Source organism: Paroedura picta, chromosome 7, assembly GCF_049243985.1.
Source record: "Paroedura picta isolate Pp20150507F chromosome 7, Ppicta_v3.0, whole genome shotgun sequence".
In the NCBI taxonomy this organism is placed as follows: domain Eukaryota; kingdom Metazoa; phylum Chordata; class Lepidosauria; order Squamata; family Gekkonidae; genus Paroedura; species Paroedura picta.
Genome location: NC_135375.1, coordinates 11,370,096 through 11,389,085, shown reverse-complemented (window position 1 = coordinate 11,389,085; position 18,990 = coordinate 11,370,096). Strand labels below are relative to the sequence as shown.

The window sequence follows — 18,990 nt, the reverse complement described above, 5'->3', positions numbered from 1 at the left end:
TCCGCTTGCGTCCTGGCACAGAACTACAGCTGTCCGCCAAAGCCCAGCAGGTAGGGTGGGGTAGATTCTTTCACTTGCTGCTGAATGGAGCAGAGGTCCTCGAGTGGCCATTAGCCCACAAGGTAGAGATGGAACACTCTGTGTGGGGCAGGGATGCTCTGTCTTCTTGGTGCTTGGGGGGCCCAGTGAGAGGGCTTCTGGAGTTCTGGCCCTGCTTGGTGGACCTCCTGGTGACACCTGTTTTTTGGCCACTGTGGGACACAGTTGGAATTTTCAGAGGGGTTGGAGGAATGCCACCCAAGACAGTTGCCATGGGAGGCACACCCAAATGAAATGCTTCCCTCCATACAATTCCTGGGAACAAGGAAACCTCAAGAGGGGAGGGGTGGGAATGGAACCTCATGTCAACTAAGGAAAGCCTAGGTACTTTCAAATCCTCCAGATCTTCCAGTGGAAGAGCTTCTGGAGTTCTGGCCCTGCTGGTGGACTTCCTGACAGCACCTGGGTTTTGGCCACTGTGTGACCCAGAGTGTTGGACTGGAGGGGTCATTAGCCTGATCCAACATGGCTTCCCTTGTGTCCTTAAGACCAGAGGTTCATGAGTGGCTATTAACTACAAGGTACAGATGGAACATTCTGTCTGGGGCAGGGATGCTCTGGGGGAGGGACCAACAGTGGGAGGGCTTCACTGGTTGTGGGGGGAGGAATGGGAAGGCGACTGTAAGCCGCTTTGAGCCTCCTTCGGGTAGGGAAAAGCGGCATATAAGAACCAACTCTTCTTCTTCTTCTCCTGATGGCACCTGAGTTTTAGCTGCCGTGTGACGCAGGGTGTTGGACTGGATGGGCCATTGGCCTGATCCAACATGGCTTCTTTTATATTCTTACCATCTCTTTGGGCAAATTGCCTCAGGCAACTTATGAAATAGAAATAGGGTCCCTAACATGGGACCAATAGGTTCCCTAGCGCCCTCCAGTTTGTTTTTTGGACACCTCTTGAGCATTTTTGGAAAGTGAGTGGGGTCACATGGGCTTTTGCCGATCAAGACTTCTGCTTAGCTACTGGAGATTTGATTGGCTGTGATTTGGCACCTGGTGCCACCGCCACACAAGGCTCTTCCCTAAAAGTAGATTGGGGCAACCATTTTGTAGCTGGCTCCACCTCCCATGGCCGCCATTTTATGACAGCCATTTTGTGGCCGCCCCCACTGCACTGTGTCAGAATTCCAAAGGTGCCCACAGGGTCAAAAACGTTGAGGACCCCAACACAGGTAAGTTCTTAAATAAAGCTCAGTGTTTAAAAGAAAATCGATCAGAGCAGAAAAACGTAGGCAATTGAGCAGCTTAAGATAATTAAGATAACTGAGCAGCTTAAGATAATTGAGCAGCTTAAGAGAAAACGTGGGTAATGGAGCAGCTTGAGCCTGAGACTTATGAACACGCTATGAAAATGTCACTTTAAAAACCTGGGTAGGCAGAGATGCTAAGCTGTGAACAATGCAGGGACCAGGCAGGCCACAAGCGGGAGGGCATTCTGTTGCCAGAGTGCCACGACCGAAAAGGCCCTGTCTCTTGCTGCCTCTGCCTCGCCTCTAGCATGAAAATTAGAGTCTGAAGCAGTGAGGGGGGGATTGACGGAGATCATGCTCCCACCCTTCAAACAGCAAAAGTGCCTTCCTGTTGGATGCATGCCCTCATACCCACACGAAGTGTGACGCGTGTGTGCGTTTGTGTCTTCTTGATGGGGGGAATGACCCTGTAGGGTTTTCAGGGCAAGAGACCTTCGGAGGCGGCTTGCCACTGCCCGCCTCTGCATAGCGACCTTGGACGTCCTTGACGGTTGCCCATCCAAACACTATCCGGGGCCAACCCTGTTTAGCTCCTGAGATCTGCCAAGATTGGGCAAGCCTGAGCCATTCAGGTCCGGGCAGAGGTACTAAGGAGTAAATCCTGTCTCCCACCCCACTCCCTATCTCAGGGGTAGTCAAACTGCGGCCCTCCAGATGTCCGTGGACTACAATTCCCAGGAGCCCCTGCCAGCGAATGCTGGCAGGGGCTCCTGGGAATTGTAGTCCACGGACATCTGGAGGGCCGCAGTTTGACCACCCCACTCCCTATCTTGTTGATGCTAAGCTGTGAACAATGCAGGGACCAGGCAGGCCACAAGGGGGAGGGCATTCCTTTGCCAGAGTGCCACGACCGGAAAGGCCCTGTCTCTGGCTGCCAGGTCATTAGCGAGCCAGCTGCAAGCGATCCCCCTTGTTAACAGCAGCGTTGATTGTTTGGCTCGCTTTTCTCCGCAGGCGCTGCACGCTCTCGACTCCCTGGCTTCCAGCAAGCCCTACGCGCCGTATCAGGAGCAGATCTTCCAGGCGTCCTGCTTTATCAAGGACCCTCAGCGTTGCCTCCAGCACGGGGCCGACTTGCTGGCGATCCTCCTCAACACCTTGTACCCGGAAGTGCATTTCTTGGACGCAATCCGATAGCAATCAGCGGCTCATGGGCCGCCCTCCGCAGCCGCCCTTCTGTTTACACTTGACGTCGATGTTGCACATGTGAACTCGTGGCTTACAGGGTCCCTGTCACTCACAGGACTTTCCTTAAGGTGGGGGAGTCGGGTGGGGTGGGGAAGGGCCGCCCGAGTTTTTCAACCTCTTGAAGTTTCGTAGCCGTTCGTCGAAACCCGCCGGGAGCCTCCGGAGCATTCGTGTCGCAGCAAAATGTTTCCGTAGCTTTTCGGCGAACTCTTTGAACTGTCACAAGCCCTGTTGCTGTGACCACTCTTCACCTGCTCCAGTTTGCTTCTGGTCAGGTCTTCTCTTGGTATACAGAGTCCCTTGAAGGTTGGCCGGCACCGTGTTGGAGATCATGCTGTTTATCTCTGTGTCCGTTTCCAGCGCTTTTTCAGATTTGTTGCTCTCATGCCTTTCCTGATCCCCCAGTTGTGAAAATTGTGGGCCAGTCTGGACTCAAGAGCTGTGCCCAACTGGAATTTCAGACCATGCTCGCTTTGAGTTTTTTTTAAGTCCCGTCTACCGAAGTAGGATGTTTGCAACTATTTCATGCTGCAAATGGATCCCATTGACCTTTTCAAGAGAATTAAACCATGAGTATCTCCCCCTTCCTCCCCCCCCCCCAAAAGAAAAATCCCTGCAGGCAAAAACTCATTTCTTGATTTAACATCTATCTGTGGATAGAATGAATGTGAGAAGAACTTTTGTATATTACCCATTCCCCCCCCCCCAATCATGTGCTTAGAATAAGTCACTCGTTTTCTTACCACTTACTGGCAAGCAAGGGAGGAAATATTAGCGATGAATAACCTTTTGCGGGTTTAAGTCACACAAGCCAGGATATTGTTTTATTGATTGCCTGAGAGTCCTTGAAAGTTTAATCATTAGGATTTTCCTGGCAGGTTATGGCAGCAGGCTTTTGAGAACCACAGGGTTCTTCTGGCTTGGAGCGGAACCCTGTGGAACCCAAAAGCTTGCTACCCTGCCTTTAAAATACATTGTCCAAACGATTTTGAGATTCTCTCCATCACCAAATGATTTGGAGACAGATTTCCCCAAGCTGAACCTTCTATGCTGAGATCATCAAGCAAATGATAGAGAAATGTCATTAAGACAGGAATGAGAACCTTTCACAAAGAAGTGTCCGTGGCATTTCCTGTATTTCCACCGTACAGCGTTTAGGCGACTCTGGAACGTTCTATCCACGTCTGTAGCATGTCTGTCATGATAAAGGATCACAGGCCAGACTTTGTAATCTTTCCCAGCACACATTAACCGGACTCAGGTCGATTCCCTGGTTATTCTTTTCCCATGGCTGCCTTTGAGTTCGTTTTAGAAGGCAGGTAACCTGGCATGTATGAGCACACGCGTCCTGGTTGCCATCCAAAAAGCACAACAGCTACAAATGCCAAGTTCATTTTTTGAGGGGAGAGGGAACAGACAACCATCTAAACCAGGGGTAGTCAAACTGCGGCCCTCCAGATGTCCATGGATTACAATTCCCATGAGCCCCTGCCAGCATTCGCTGGCAGGGGCTCATGGGAATTGTAGTCCATGGACATCTGGAGGGCCGCAGTTTGACTACCCCTGATCTAAACCCTCTAGGAAGGGGTGATGTAACCCTGTGCTCTGCTGTTTCTGCATCCCATGGTCCTTTTTTATTTCGGGCTGTCGGATCCCCTTAGAAGGATCCTGAGAAATGCCTTGTGCAGGTTCAGCACAAATCTTTAGGATCCTCCCCAGTGAAAGCAAAACCAGCCAACCCCCAAGGCTTTTCTAACTTCCTGGGTGAAAAAGAGAACATTTGTTTGAAAACGAAGTCCCGTGTTTGTACTGTTGGAGCTGTCTAGCAGATGGTATTTCGTGACAGTCTTCTCTTTCCTAACCCCCCCCTCCTCCCCAGCTTCCTGTACTTGAAAATAAAAAGGTAGCAACTGGATTCAGCTAATCATTGCAGGGAAATGGTGGTTATTATTGTCGGGAACGGTTCCCTTTCTCGTCTTGCCAAATTACATAAATGACGGGTGGCATCTTTTTGCCAGTGCTGGGGTGGATCTCTTGGGTCTGTTTTGCCAGCGCTGGGTTGGATCTCTTAGTCTGTTCCCTGAACTCGGATGAGAAGTGGGAGTGTTATTAGGATTTTCAGAGTTCATCTTTCGATTAAGCTTCCCGATGTATATATGTAGGGTTGGCCCCTTTGGTCGGTGTCCTAGGAAAACTATAAGGGGTGTGTGTGTGTGTGGGGATGGGGGGAGATTATCCACAGAGCTTTCTACAGTTAGGGAAAAAATGCTGCTTTCTTTATTTGGTATTTTTTTTTAGGAAGAGGAGGCGCAGAAGATTTCCAAAGCTCTTCTTGTCCTTTGCAGAATATTATTGCCAAAAGAAGAATTGCCGTGTGTTTGGCATGATGGTGTTTGTATGGAAAGCATTGATTTGAATGTGGTCTTACCGAATGAGTGTTTTGTAATGGTTTGTCATCGGCAAAGATCGCACGAAATAAACCACGGAGAAACGCTGACCGGTCTTGTAACTGAAAGGACAAAAATTCTACAATTTTACAAGGGGTGGACTCACGGCTGAGTCTGGATTGCAGCTTTTTTTTTTTTGAAGAATCAGCTTTTTGGAAAGGTTGGTTGAAGTTGGGGGAGGGGGGGGGAAGGATCCAGGGGATAAAGGCAAGTAGTGGGAATAGAAGGGGTAGGTGGGTTAACCCCCAGTTTTCCGTAACTCTTGCCCGGATGGGTTCCTGTCTTACGTCAACTCCCAATAAGATCGAAATATCATGCAAAGTTCCTGTGAAAGGTTCACTTTCTCTGAAGTAGGGATGCCAGCCGGATCTGGGTGAGACCCAGGGATCCCCCGGAATTCTAGCTAATCTCCAGAGATCCGTTCCCCTGGAAAAAATGGACGCTTTGGAGAGGAAGACTCTCGCATTGTATTCCAGTGATGTCCCTTGACTCCATCTGAAGGAGTTCCCCAACTGGGACCTGGTAACCCTCCCCACAGCTCCCCTGGTGGCCAGGGGGGGACATGGCTCTTGTACTCCGTAGCCTTGGGCAACCTTCTTTGCCTGGCTGCAGTTCCCCTCAAACTGCCCAGGGGGGTTCCTGATTTTCAGCCAGGTTTCTTGGAGAGCGGAGCCACCACAGAGAAGGCACCCGCAAGGGCAGTTGTTGGTTTTGCCTGTTTGCAAATGATGTGGGGGAGAGCAGGAGAAACTCTATGCAGGCCAGTACCACTGGTTACTACAAAGACGAAAGACAGAGATGCGAATTCAGACAGCTGGCCTTTCTTTGCCTTTACGTCAAGGCCTACCCACACGTTTGTCAAGTGTTTTGAAAAAGACTTTATTGATGGGAAACATTGCTAAATAACAAATATGCACGCGCATGCACACAAACAAAAGGATTATTCAACATACTTCCGCATCTGTTTTTGTCTACTGATATGGATTTTAAATAACTTCATCTCAGAATTTTAAATAACTTCATCTCAGCATCAAACTCCTATGCGTACCTAATGGTGTTACATACTGGGCCTTTAGAAAAAACAGAAATCTGACTGATACATACAGCTTCCCAGCGGTCCCTAACCATTCTCTCTTGGGGACTTTCAGTCCCGTGTAAAAATCACGAGAGCTATCGACTCGGTTTCTTCAAAAGGGGGGGAAAGAGCTGCAAAATGTGTAGAAGAAAAGTCGTCATAGCCATCTGGGGAATAGAGAAGTATTTATAAGAGAGATTTGGAAATGGCGGGCCAGAGCAAAATTTCAAGCCTGAAAAATTGGCATGTCCCCGGGAGACACATGGCTTGGAAACTCGGACGTGCACAAATAGCTCCATTTACAATTACTGTAGACGGTGTCTTCTGCAGCACAAGAATGGCTAAGCATGTTCCCCCCCACCCCTCATTCAGCCAGCTAAAGATTGTCCATCTGATGTTGTCCGCCTCTATCAGTACCTTGCCACGATGTCTGCAGCAGACGTGCTGTGACGCTGGTTGAGCTTGGTTGCAAAATATTGAGTCTGTCCAGCCTGGGATCTTGTATATGTTGCACACTACGGTAGAGTCACTCCCGCAAACATTGACTTATGGAGTTGATCCTACGGCTGAGGTTCTCGTAGGGAGATTCTTGTGCTTGTTGCCTGCCAATCAGAGGATCAAGGCAGCATTAGTGGCATCACTGGCAAAGAGAGTTGCCAGGTTGTAGTGGACATATGGCGTAACATGGGAACATTGTAAGGGTGCAGCCCTGCCAAAGAATTATCTGCTTTTCTCATGGGGAAAAAGCTCTGAACTTTTGCTGGCTAATACCGTAAGTTAGGGGTCCCCAATTCGGTGCTTTAAAGAAGGGGGTGGGGCTTCTGCCCAACAAGACATCTGATTGGCCATTGCAGATTGGACTGGCTATGCAGATTTTTTAAAATGTTGGTTTCGGAGCAGGCGCAACCAATGGGACCAAACACCAAGGAAGCCTCAAATGTGCAGTTAATTCTTTTATTACCATGCTACTACTTACCGTACAAATGCAGCACCTTACTAGAACAGAAGTCCATTTCCTCTTTCCCCCCCCCCCACTCAGAGGAGAAACAGACGCATCAGAGCTATGTGGACTGATTGCTCTTGCTAGGACATGTGGCTATGAATCTTACATTTTTCCACATCCTATTGTGGTTCCTTGGGGCAAAATCATACCAGCTCAGCAGCTGCTGAGACCGGAATGAAGTTCTCCTTTTACGATGGACTTTGGCCAGCTTCGCAATTATAGGCGTGACACGGACGGCTTTTTGGGCATACCATTTGAAAGGGTGATGAACAACGGGGGCATGCGTGCAGCGTCCCCCCAAATGAAGAATTGCCCCTTTAAACGTGAAAGTCTCGGGCTGGTGAAGTCTGGCCACAATGCTTTATTTCGTTTGACCTATTTTCTTTGACCGGTGGAGATTCACCATTACAGGGAGGGGCTGTGGCTTGGCGGTAGAGCATCTGCTTGGCCTGCAGAAAACCCCAGGTTCAATCGCCATAATCTCCTGTTCTGCAGAGCCTAAGGTTGAGGACAGGGCAGTTTAACACCATACGGGCGATGTGAAAACCTGTGCCTGAGACCTCTGCCTGCCAGCCAATGCTGGCAGGGGCTCATGGGAATTGTAGTCCATGGACCTCTGGAGGGCCGCAGTTTGTCTACCCCTGCTTTAAGTCAACCTTGATTAGTCTTAAAGGTGCTGATGGACTCGGATTTTGTTCTCCTCTTCTTGTGGAGAGCCTACACTCCTCTGCTGGGAAGAGTGACTTGATAAATCTACCCAAGAGGGAAGTAAGAGGCACTTACCTTGACAGGCTGGTTGGGGCCAGGGGATTATCTGCAAGGGAAAGGGGGGGGGAGAGAAAAGAACACGTGAGGCTGCCGTAGGCAGAATCATAGAATCATAGAGTTGGAAGGGGCCATACAGGCCATCTAGTCCAACCCCCTGCTCAATGCAGGATCAGCCCTAAGCATCCTAAAGCATCAGACACTGGGACCATCAGTGGCTCTCCCTAGAAGTGATGTCAGCTGGCCACGCCCCCTGCCCTGCTCCCCGTAAGTGGGGTGACCACCTGCACCCTTTGCCCTTCTTTTACTCCCTCTCCTCCACCTTTACTATTACTAGTAGTATAGTGTCTCAGCCTCATGTAGGCTGGAAAGAAGAGTAGGAGCTGAGAAGACTGCTCAGACCCCCCACGCCACAACCAACACCTCATCCCCCTTGATTTTTACATCCACCGAGCCCTCCTGGTGGAGGTGACCATAGAATCATAGACTAATAGAGTTGGAAGGGACCTCCTGGGTCATCTAGTCCAGCCCCAATGCAGGGGGGTTCCCTAGCTTGTGTCCAAGTCCATTTTGGCAGGATGGAAAAGTCTGTAGACCTCCAAAGCTCCTACGAATCCCTGCAGCAGGGGAAAAGGCAGGGTACAGCCATTTTGCATTTGGGGCGTCTGTGAGCCGATGGCTAGCATTCCCATTTTGCAAAAGGGCAGCTGATCCGAACCCAGGTCTCCCGGTATTTTAAAGCCCATGCGGCCAAATCATACCTACCCCCTTTCCAGAAAGCCCCGATCCCTATGATCAGCAGCAAGGCCAGGGCTTTAACCCCCAGCGAGACGAACAGGAGGACCAGGATCCAGGATCCGCCAGAAGCCCTGTATTTGTAAAAGTACACGGCCCCCTCGGCTCTCCCGAGGCTGTTCACTGCCGTGCAGGTGTATCGGCCATCGTGCGTCAGGTGCCGGAGCTCTTTGGTGATCTGGTAGCTCACGCTCAGGATGGAGGTCCCGTTACTGGACATTGGGCCGCTCCACGTCAGGGTGGGGAGCGGCTCCCCTTCGGCGGTACATTTCGCGTTGAAGGAATGATCCTCGCCCGATTGAACAGAGATGTTGACGATCCTGGGGGCCGCTGCGTGAATTGAAATATGGATTGATAGCGGGGGAAGGCAAGTTGGAAATGAATTGCTGGCTCAAGAAGAAGAAGAAGAGTTGGTTCTTATATGCCGCTTTTCCCTACCCGAAGGAGGCTCAAAGCGGCTTACAGTCGCCTTCCCTTTCCTCTCCCCACAACAGACACCCTGTGAGATGGGTGAGGCTGAGAGAGCCCTGATATTCCTGCTCGGTCAGAACAGTTTTATCAGTGCCGTGGCGAGCCCAAGGTCACCCAGCTGGTTGCATGTGGGGGAGCGCAGAATCAAACCTGGCATGCCTGGCATGTCCGCACTCCTAACCACTACACCAAAGTGGCTCAGTGTGGAATTTGGCCTTTGTCCGGGGATCAGCATCCTTTCAGGTTCTCTCCAAATGTAAAGGAGGTCCGCCTGGCCTCAACCAGGGCTAGGGCCTTTTGTCTCCTGGCCCCTACCTGGTGGAATGAGCTTCCGGGACACATCTGGGCCCTGCTGGAGTTAGCACAATTCTGCAGAGGCTATTTTGGTTGGGGCCAAAGTTAACACCTGCCTACTTACCTACCTAGAGCCTCTTGTGGCGCAGAGTGGTAAGGCAGCAGACATGCAGTCTGGAAGCTCTGCCCATGAGGCTGGGAGTTCAATCCCAGCAGCCAGCTCAAGGTTGACTCAGCCTTCCCTCCTTCCGAGGTCGGTAAAATGAGTACCCAGCTTGCTGGGGGGTAAACGGTCATGACTGGGGAAGGCACTGGCAAACCACCCCGTATTGAGTCTGCCATGAAAACGCTAGAGGGAGTCACCCCAAGGGTCAGACAGGACTCGGTGCTTGCACAGGGGATACCTTTACATTTTTTACCTTACTTACCTACCTAACTACTTATGGCCCCACCTGTCCATCTATTTATGTCCTGATTCACTCCCAGAGCAACCTGGATCTCGAGAGAAATCCAGCAATTTGTAAACCGCCGCAAGACATCTGAGAGCAGCGGTATATAAATCTGAATAAATAAAATAGAAATAAATAGACGCACTGTGGAAGGATCACCGCTGTTTTAACCTGCCGTTATCTCTTGAAATTAATTTTTTTTTAAAGTTTTCATTATTTATTTATTTATTGGATTTAGATCCCACCGCTCTCAAAAATCGGCTCTGTTTTAATCTTGTATTTTAGGTCGTTTCGTACACCACCCTGAGCCAACTTGCTGGGGAGGTGGCCTAAAGATCTCGTTGATTCATGAATTCATTAAATGCTAAAGAGGCCCTTCTTCCTTGAGCCCTGACATTTATACAGTCGCTTTTGCCGCAGGATTTTCCTGTGCAGAAATGGACCATCTACTTCTAGAGGGCCTTGAAAGTGCCTAATGGGGCCTGCCTGGTACAAGACAACCTCAGAAGCTAAGCAGGGACAGCCCTGGCCAGTGCTTGGATGGGGTAGTCAACCTGTGGTCCTCCAGATGTTCATGGACTACAATTCCCACGAGCCCCTGCCAGCGTTTGCTGGCAGGGGCTCGTGGGAATTGTAGTCCATGAACATCTGGAGGACCACAGGTTGACTACCCCTGCACTAAGGCAACCGGGGGTCTCTAAGCAGAGGCTGTCAGTGGCTAAACTGCCTCTGTTAGTCACTTGTCTAAGAATACCATGTGTTCCCTATAAATGAGCTGCAACTTGATGGCACTTCCCATCAATGCCTGGCCCATCAATGCCTGGGTGTCTCAGGACAGCTGGCTCTTGTTGGATCTTGGGAGCTAAGCAGGGTCTGCCTAGGTTAGTACTTGGATGGGAGACTGTTAAGGAAGGCCAGGGTTTTTGCGCAAAGCCAAGCAATGACTAACCTCTTAAATAATTTCTTGGCAGTGGTTGGACAGATACTTATCTGGGATGATTTAGGCCACAGTCAAACTGTGGCTCTCTGGAGGACTGTGGACTACAATGTCCATGAGCCACGGTTTGGCCACCCTGCAGTGAGCAGGGGGTTGGACTAGATGGCCTGTTTGGGGAGGGGAGGATGATGATGGAGAGCCTGCTCTCCCAGGTTGCAGGGAAATCGATCTCTGTAGGGGGGAGGTCGTGCCCTAATTCTGGGAGGTTTACAGGCCCCACCTGGAGGATGGCAAACCTCCTGGCTGCCTCTTCTTCTCTTCTCTCTGATCTTTTGCAGCATCCAACTCTAGAGTTTCCAGCTTTTGGAAGAGAACTGTGTTTTCCCAAGGGGTAGCCTGCAAATGTCCTTAAATTTGGCCTTTCTGCTCTAAGTAGCAGCCAGCTAATGAGTCCGAGTTAAGCTTTAATTCATGATAAGAGTCTGTGCTCTCCTGCTTGTCCTCTCTTCTCTGTGGGAACATGCAAGATCTATATCCATGATTCAAGTGCATAAAAAGACTATCCTGCAGGGGCACTGGAGGAGATATGCCGCTAGCATATTCAGATATCCTATGTCCTGATTGGCTCCATCGGAGACTTCCTGTTTCTTTGAGCAGACTTCCTACCTGATTGCCACCAGAATATTAGTCAGTTAGACAGTTAGGACTCTCTCTCTCTCTCCTCTCTTACCATGTTATTTCTCTTCTAAACAAAGCTATTTTATTCTTTAAGCAGCTGGTGCTCCACCCCCTCCTTTGCATATTGAAACTTTGCCCGCATTCTCCTCCCTTTTCATCCCACTCTTGATCTCTCACCTATCAGTTGGAGTCGGATCCCGGACCGGCTCTCGTATTTGTCGTGAACGTCTCCAGAGAACTCCACCCGGCAGAAATACTTGCTGCTGTCGTTCCAGGTCAGGTTGTGTATCTGGAGGGAGAGGTTGTTCTGCCTGGGGTTCCCCAGGAGCTGGTACCGGTTCTTTGAGCCAACGGCCATCTTGCAGAGACTGCTGGAGCTGTGGGCCACGCACTTGAACACCACCGTCCCGTTGTACGGCTCCTTCACCCGCCAAATGGCCGTCAGGGTCTTGTCGTAGGTCTGGTGAGGGTGGGTGAAGGTGCAGGGCAAGGACACCGTCTTGCCGATTTCGCCCGTCACTTCCGGTGGGACATGCATGGACCAGCCCTTGGAGGCTGTTCCTGGAAGGAGAGAAATTTGAGTTAAGCCGCCTCAATGCTGAAGAAGCTCAGGGGGAGTTGCTAGTTCTGAGGTGGGAAATACCTGGAGATTTTGGGAGCAGAGCAATGAGTGGGCGGGATTTAGGTCGGGAAAGGACCTCCCTGGAGTCTGATGTGATGCTATCCAATGCTTAAAGACCGCCATTGTGGGACAGCTCACCACCTCTCTATATGTATACATAATTGTTTCCTTGGCTGTCTGTTTGGTTTTTATAATACTCTTCCTTCATGGGAAGCTTTTGATCCAGACTGGCCACAGTTTCTTCCATTCAGTCCCTCAGGACTACTGATAATTCCAAGAACAAGCAGTTGCCAACTGCAGGTTGGGAAATTCCTGGAGATTTGAGGGTAGAGCTTGAGAAGGGCGCCTTAATGGTATCTAATGTCAGAGTGACCTTGAGCCAGTCCCTATCCTCTTAGAGCTCTCGCCGCCCCTCCTGTCTTACAAGGTGTCTGTTGAGGGGAGAGGAAGGGAAGGTGATTGTCAGACGCTTTGAGACACATGAGGCCTCTTGGGTGACCTTGGGCCAGTCCCCTCAGAGCTCTGATAGCCTCACCTGCCTCACAAAGTGCCTGTTATGAGCCGAGGAAGGGAAGGCCATTGTCAGCCGCATTGAGACTCCTTCAGGTGGTCAAAAGCAGAGTACAAAACCCCAGCTCTTCTTGCTCTCTCCTCCAAAGCCGACATTTCCCCCAGGGGGAGCTGATCTCTGGACTCCGGAGCTCACTTGTGAATCCAGAAGACCTGCAGATCCCCCCTGGAGGGTAGTGACCATCGGGGCCAGCGTGAACTCACCGGATTCCAAGATGCAGAGCTGAACTATCAGGAAGAAGGAGATGCCCTTCATTTCTGTGCCGTTCCCTTGCAGAGCTAGTTTGTCAGAAAGAAGAGGCACTTCCAGCCACGGCCTGGAGGCAGAGAGAGAAAGACAGAGATTCTTCCGTCCTGGAGGAGATGAGTGTGCTCGGCCACCCGAGGGAAGGTCCCTTCGGTTAACTCTTCTGCAACCAGCAGGGAAACTACGGGGGACCAACAAGCCAGCTGTTTCTCATTTCGTTAGCTGCAAGGGTGGAAGAGATTCAGTTCAAAGTGGCAACTTGAGGCCACAGCACCGTGAGCTGTCCACTGGGTGGCCAGCCTCCAGCTGAAGCCTGGAGCTCTCACAATTTTGGATACCAACCTCCAGAGGGGCCCTGGGGATCCCCCAGAATGACACCTCCTTTCCAGACGACGGAGATCAGCTCCCCAGGAGAAAACAGATGCTTTGGAATGAGTTGGATTCTATTATGTTGTTCCCTACTGAGGTCCCCGTCCTCCCCAAATCTCCAAGAGATTTAGGCAAGGGGACCAAGCCCTCTGAGGAAAGGCTAAGTGGAATATTTAGCCTGGAGAAGAGGAAACTGAGAGGGGACAGGATGGTCAATTGGAGGAGGGCAGCAGAGGATGGGTTTAAAGTTTAAGCTACTTGTAGAATGGTATCAGCTAGATCAGGGGTAGTCAACCTGCGGTCCTCCAGATGTTCATGGACTACAATTCCCATGAGCCCCTGCCAGTGTTTGTCTGAGGAGTTCAGCCATGGAATGTGCTTCCTAAGGAGGTGGTGAGGACAGATCCTTCTCCTGGATGCTTGAGGCTGATCCTGTACTGAGCAGGAGGCTGGCCTGGATGGCCCCTTCAAACTCTATGATTCTATGAACATGGATGTCACAACTCTTCCCCCCCCCATCCTCCTCCAATGACCAGAGAAGATCTGGCATTTGTACCCCCAATCTGACAAAGCATCTCCAGGAGACAAGAGAGTTCCCTGGGGCTAGAACATCTGCTTTGGGGGGTGAGCTCTATGGCTGCCCCAAACCCTCCCTTTCCCATATGCCATCCCCAGATTCCCAAGATCAGAGTTGGCAGTCCTTGTTGCCAACCTGCAGGTGAGATGCAAAATCAATGGCCCCCACGGGAAAGGGCAGGATAAACCGCAAGAGGTAAACATAGCCGAATATTATTTCAAACCCTTAATCATCTTATTTCCAGAGAAATGAACACCTGTGTTTCAACCACTCCATACCTGACAAAACATAAAGAATCACATTTGTAGAGATGTCCTTGATCTTCCAAAATTGATGGAACAGAAATAATTATTCTCATTGGTGTATCTTCGTAAAATATGCCAAATTAGTTGTTTGGTGAGTTGTTAAACAGCGCTCCGTTTACGCTGTTTCTGTCTGAGTAACATCTGAGCATCCACTGAAGAATTTTCATTCTCAATATGCCCAGAGCTATTTCTCTCAGAGCTCTCTCAGCCCCACCTCCCTCACAGGGTGTCTGTTGTGGGGAGAGGAAAGGGAAGGCGATTGTAAGCCCCTTTGAGATTCCTTCGAGCAGTGAAAAGCAGGATATAAATCCAACTTCTTCTCGTGGACGATGATCAGTTTTGGGAAACAGCTTGCACCATCGGATGACGGATCCCACATGGCTTCTTCTGTTATGCTCTTTTCAACCTGCAAAATTGTTTGCGGGAGAAACTCCTCTGTCATGACTTTGGGGAAATCTTTGGTCACGGCATTCCAGTTGCCTGGTCTGGTCTGATACTGCCCTTTTGGCTGCTAAATCCTCTTCCAGCTATCGGTCCACAATAGGAATGTGAGTCGTTTCTGTCCTTTGTGCTGCTTGGTGTGAAGAGAAACTTGCGGCTGATGGTATTAAAGGATGAGGTTTGGCCAGGAGAGGGCGCTGCTGCTTGGAGCTGTGGTAGGTTCAGGCTCAACAAAATGAAATGGTACCGAACACAGATTTAAGTGGTTTGAAGCAGCAGAACAAATGTAGAGTCCCGTGGCACCTTGAAGACCAACAAAGTTTATATTGTATCCAAGAAGAAGAAGAAGAAGAGTTGGTTCTTATATGCCACTTTTTCCCTACCCGAAGGAGGCTCAAAGTGGCTTACAGTTGCCTTCCCCACAACAGACACCCTGTGGGGTGGGTGAGGCTGAGAGAGCCCTGATATTACTGAAGAAGAAGAGTTGGTTCTTATATGCCGCTTTTCCCTACCCGAAGGAGGCTCAAAGCGGCTTACAGTCGCCTTCCCATTCCTCTCCCCACAACAGACACCCTGGGGGGTGGGTGAGGCTGAGAAAGCCCTGATATCACTGCCCGGTCAGAACAGTTTTATCAGTGCCATGGTGAGCCCAAGGTCACCCAGCTGGCTGCATGTGGAGGAGCGCAGAATCGAACCTGGCATGCCAGATTACAAGTCCGCACTCCTAACCACTACACCAAACTGTTCCTGCACCCGAAAGCTCATACCTTGAATAAAACTGTCTCACACAGTAGCTAATCAGTTCCTCTACAAGGCCACCAACAGAACATAGAGGCCAAGGGCATCATAAGAACACAAGAAGAGCCCTGTTGGATAATGGTCCCACTAGTCCAGCATCCTGCCTCACACAGGGGCCAACCAGTTCCTCTGGAGGGTTAACAACAGGGCAGAGAGGCCAAGGCCCTCATAATAACCTAAGAAGAGCCCTGCTGGAGCAGACCAGAGGTCCATCTAGTCCAGTGGTTCTCAATCTGGGTGTCAGGATCCCTTTGGGGGTCGAACAACCCTTTCACAGGGGTTGCGGCATCCACACAACAACCTTGCGGGGTAGATCGAGATAGAGCATTCGTCTGTCTGGAGCAGTGGAAAAGAGCAAGATCGGCATGGTGGGACAAGAGGCAGAACTGAACTGAGAAACCCTAGGAAAAATAAACAATTTATATACAATCCTGAACAATGGATCTTCTCGCCATTGTTCAGTTTTGGTTTAATTTCTGTGAAAGAACCCTTGCATAATTGTATGGTTGGGGGTCACCACGACATGAGGAACTGGATTAAAGGGTCATGGAATTAGGAAGGTTTAGGAACCACTGATCTAGTTCATCATCCTGTCTGACATAGAGGCCAACCAGTTTCTCTGGAGGGCCAACAACAGGGCAGAGAGGCTACCTTGACCAGGAAAGAAATACGTGCAGTCAAATCACAGCTGATTTATGCAGCTTTCAAGGCAGCAGCTTCCAATCGACCTTCCCTACCTCTTCCCACAACAGATATCTTGTGAAGGAGGTGAAGCTGAGAGAGCTCTAACAGGGCCGCTCAGTGAGAACAGCACTATCAGGACTGTGACTAACTGCAGGTTACCTGGCTGGCTGCATGTGCAAGAGCGGGGAATCGAACCCGGCTCACCGCTGCCTCTCTTAACCACTACTTTGCTGGGCTGTAATGCCACGCAGGGCTCTGGAGAATCCACCTACGAAAGCACACTGAAAGTGCCTTAGCCAGCATGTGCGGAACAGGCCAACGGCAGCTGCAGTGTGTCCAAAAGCTGCTTCAGAGGCGCTGAAAATAATGAAAGTGACAATCTCGAGCTGCAAATCTCTGAGAGGCGCTGAGTGGAAAATGCTTTTGTCTTGAATGGCACTGAATGCTTTAAAACTAGCCTCTTTTGGGGCTGTCAGTTCCAGGCTGCAAAATTTCTGGAGATCTGGGGGTGGGACCTAGGAAGGTCACAGATCTCAACCCAGGACAATGCCATAGAGGCCACCGTCTAAAAAAATCCATTTTCTTCAGGGGAACTATTTCCGTCATCCAGATGAGCTGTAATTTTGGGGGAACCTGGGTTCCATCTGGAGGCTGGCATCCCTGACTAATGCTGCAAGTCGGGTGTGTATTGACCCCTCTGCTCAGTCCCAGCCTGTGGTAGGAAAAACAAAGGTAGTGTGTGTATTTGGATTGAGAAAATACTTTGAAGAAGAGTTGGGTTTTATGCCCCACTTTTCACTGCCTGAAGGAGTCTCAAAACAGCTTACATTCACCTTCCTTTCCTCTCCCCACAACAGACACCCTGTGGGGCTGAGAGAGTTTTGTGTGAGAACAGCACTATCGGGACTGTGATCAGCCCAAGGTCACCCAGCAGGCTGCATGGGAAGGAGCGGGGCATCAAAACAGGCTCGCCAGATTGGAAACCACCACTCTTAACCACTCCACCAAGCTGGGCCTCCCAGTTGCCAGAGTTTAAATATGCAAGAGAAGTCGAGCACCAAGCTGCTTGAAAGAACAAAACAATTTTATTGAGAAGAGAGAAACAATTTTGTAAAAAAGAGAGGAGAGAGGGAGATTCCTAACTGTCTAACTGACTCAGGGTTGTCTTCAGTCATTCTGTCTGTTCTGGAGGCAAGCGGGGAGGAATTGTGCTCAAAGGAAGTAATCCATCAAGACAGGTCTGAAAAACATCCAGAAGTTCCTAATCTAACGATGCCAATTCCGCATCTCCTCCCATGTTCCCTGCAGGATATTCTTCATATGTTTTTGAATCATGCGGGGTAGTCAACCTGTGGTCTTCCAGATGTCCATGGACTACAATTCCCATGAGCCCCTGCCAGCAAATGTTGGCAGGGGCTCATGGGAATTGTAGTCCATGGACATCTGGAGGACCACAGGTTGTCTACCCCTGCAGACCTTGACCCTAAGATCTGGACTCAAAGCAGCCACATGCGTCCTAATTCTCCTCCTACTTTTTCCTGCCAATTTTATATTTTAGCCAAATGTTTTACTGGCTACATTTTATATTTTGGCCATTCTTTTTGTTCTGTTGATAATACAGAACCTGCCCTGCCCTAATGGGCAACGCACCAGGCTGTAAATTTGCAGACTCGAATGCTCGGGCGTGCCATAAAATCCGTCTGGGCGTTCATTCCGGGGATCAGCTGAGGACGGAGCGGAAAAGCCAGTGGAATTTTCCCTCCTGGGGATGTTGCAGGCCACGGGACGGCCCTCGAGCTGTGCTGTGCAGCAGCAGGAAGCCTTACTCGCGAGGGGCCCAGCGCCAGCCTCCTTTTGTGTGTGAATCGGACCCCCGCGCAGCCTGAGGGGCATTAAATGGGAACCGCGTCAGGCTGCTTGGGATTACAAGGCCTGGCAAGCCCTGCTCTGTCGTGTGACTGGGATTTGGGTTACTATGGCGACAAAATTGCTGTGTTCTGGATCCCACCTCGGTTTTTTTGTTATGGAATTTCTGAGCTGGATACGAAGCTCTTGGGTGCCTGTTGTGACTAGAAGTTGGCCAATTTTTCTTAGGACTTGATTTTGATCTGCTGGCAGGCAAGGTGGAAATGAGATTGCTGCAATTCCTTCCTTCCTTCCTTCCTTCCTGCCTTCCTGCCTTCCTTCCTTCCTTCCTTCCTTCCTTCCTTCCTTCCTTCCTTCCTTCCTTCCTTCCTTGAGTCATAGAATCATAGAGTTGGAAGGGACCTCATGGGTCATCTAGTCTGGGGGTAGTCAACCTGTGGTCCTCCAGATGTTCATGGACTACAATTCCCATGAGCAGGGGCAGGGGCTCAAGGGAATTGTAGTCCATGAACATCTGGAGTACCACAGATTGACTACCCCTGATCTAATCCAATCCCCTGCACTATGCAGGACACTCACATCCCAATTGCTCATTTACTGTAACCTGCCACCCCTTTGCCTTCACAGCCTCTCTGTCAGATGATTCCTCCAAAAACACAAAATCCTTGGTCAGACTGGCCTGGAGGAAAATTGCCTTCTGAACCCAAAGTGGCAATCGGCCTTTCCCTGGGCATGCAAGAAAGGGCCACAAGAGCTAAGCTCAAACACAATCCCTTCTTCCCACCCACTCACAATCTGCCTAAGTTCACAGAATCAGCCTTTCTCTCAGATGGCTATCTAGCCTCTGTTTAAAAATCTCCAAAGAGGGAGAACCCACCACCTCCCGAGGAAGCCTGTTCCACTGAGGAACCGCTCTAACTGTCAGGAACTTCTTCCGGATGTTTAGACAGAATTTCTTTTGAATTAATTTCATCCCCTTGGTTCTGGTCTGTCCCTCTAGGGAAAGAGAGCACAATTCTGCTCCATCCTCTATATGGCACCCTTTTAAATACTTGAAGATGGT

At 50.1% G+C, this 18,990-nt stretch overlaps 2 protein-coding genes across 3 annotated transcripts in view; one reads left to right on the top strand and one right to left on the bottom strand.

Annotated features, from left to right (window-relative positions):
* Positions 1-4,458, top strand: part of EPG5 (ectopic P-granules 5 autophagy tethering factor) — a 69,473-nt gene extending 65,015 nt beyond the window's left edge. For both annotated transcript variants that reach the window (XM_077346706.1, XM_077346704.1), the window contains exons 43-44: positions 1-50; positions 2,301-4,458. The exon at positions 1-50 is cut by the window's left edge and continues 65 nt beyond it. In XM_077346706.1, the coding sequence (XP_077202821.1) occupies positions 1-50; positions 2,301-2,483 (233 nt within the window). In that variant the 3' untranslated portion in view covers positions 2,484-4,458. The remainder of the gene's footprint in view (positions 51-2,300) is intronic.
* A 1,394-nt stretch (positions 4,459-5,852) lies between these two features.
* On the bottom strand, positions 5,853-12,971 carry SIGLEC15 (sialic acid binding Ig like lectin 15). Its single transcript, XM_077346398.1, has 5 exons — positions 12,845-12,971; positions 11,626-12,009; positions 8,590-8,949; positions 7,843-7,873; positions 5,853-6,658 (listed from the first exon to the last, which is right to left on the bottom strand). Exons 1-5 carry the CDS (start codon positions 12,894-12,896, stop codon positions 6,583-6,585), a joined length of 903 nt encoding a protein of 300 aa, XP_077202513.1. The 5' UTR covers positions 12,897-12,971; the 3' UTR covers positions 5,853-6,582.
* Positions 12,972-18,990: the final 6,019 nt, after the last annotated feature.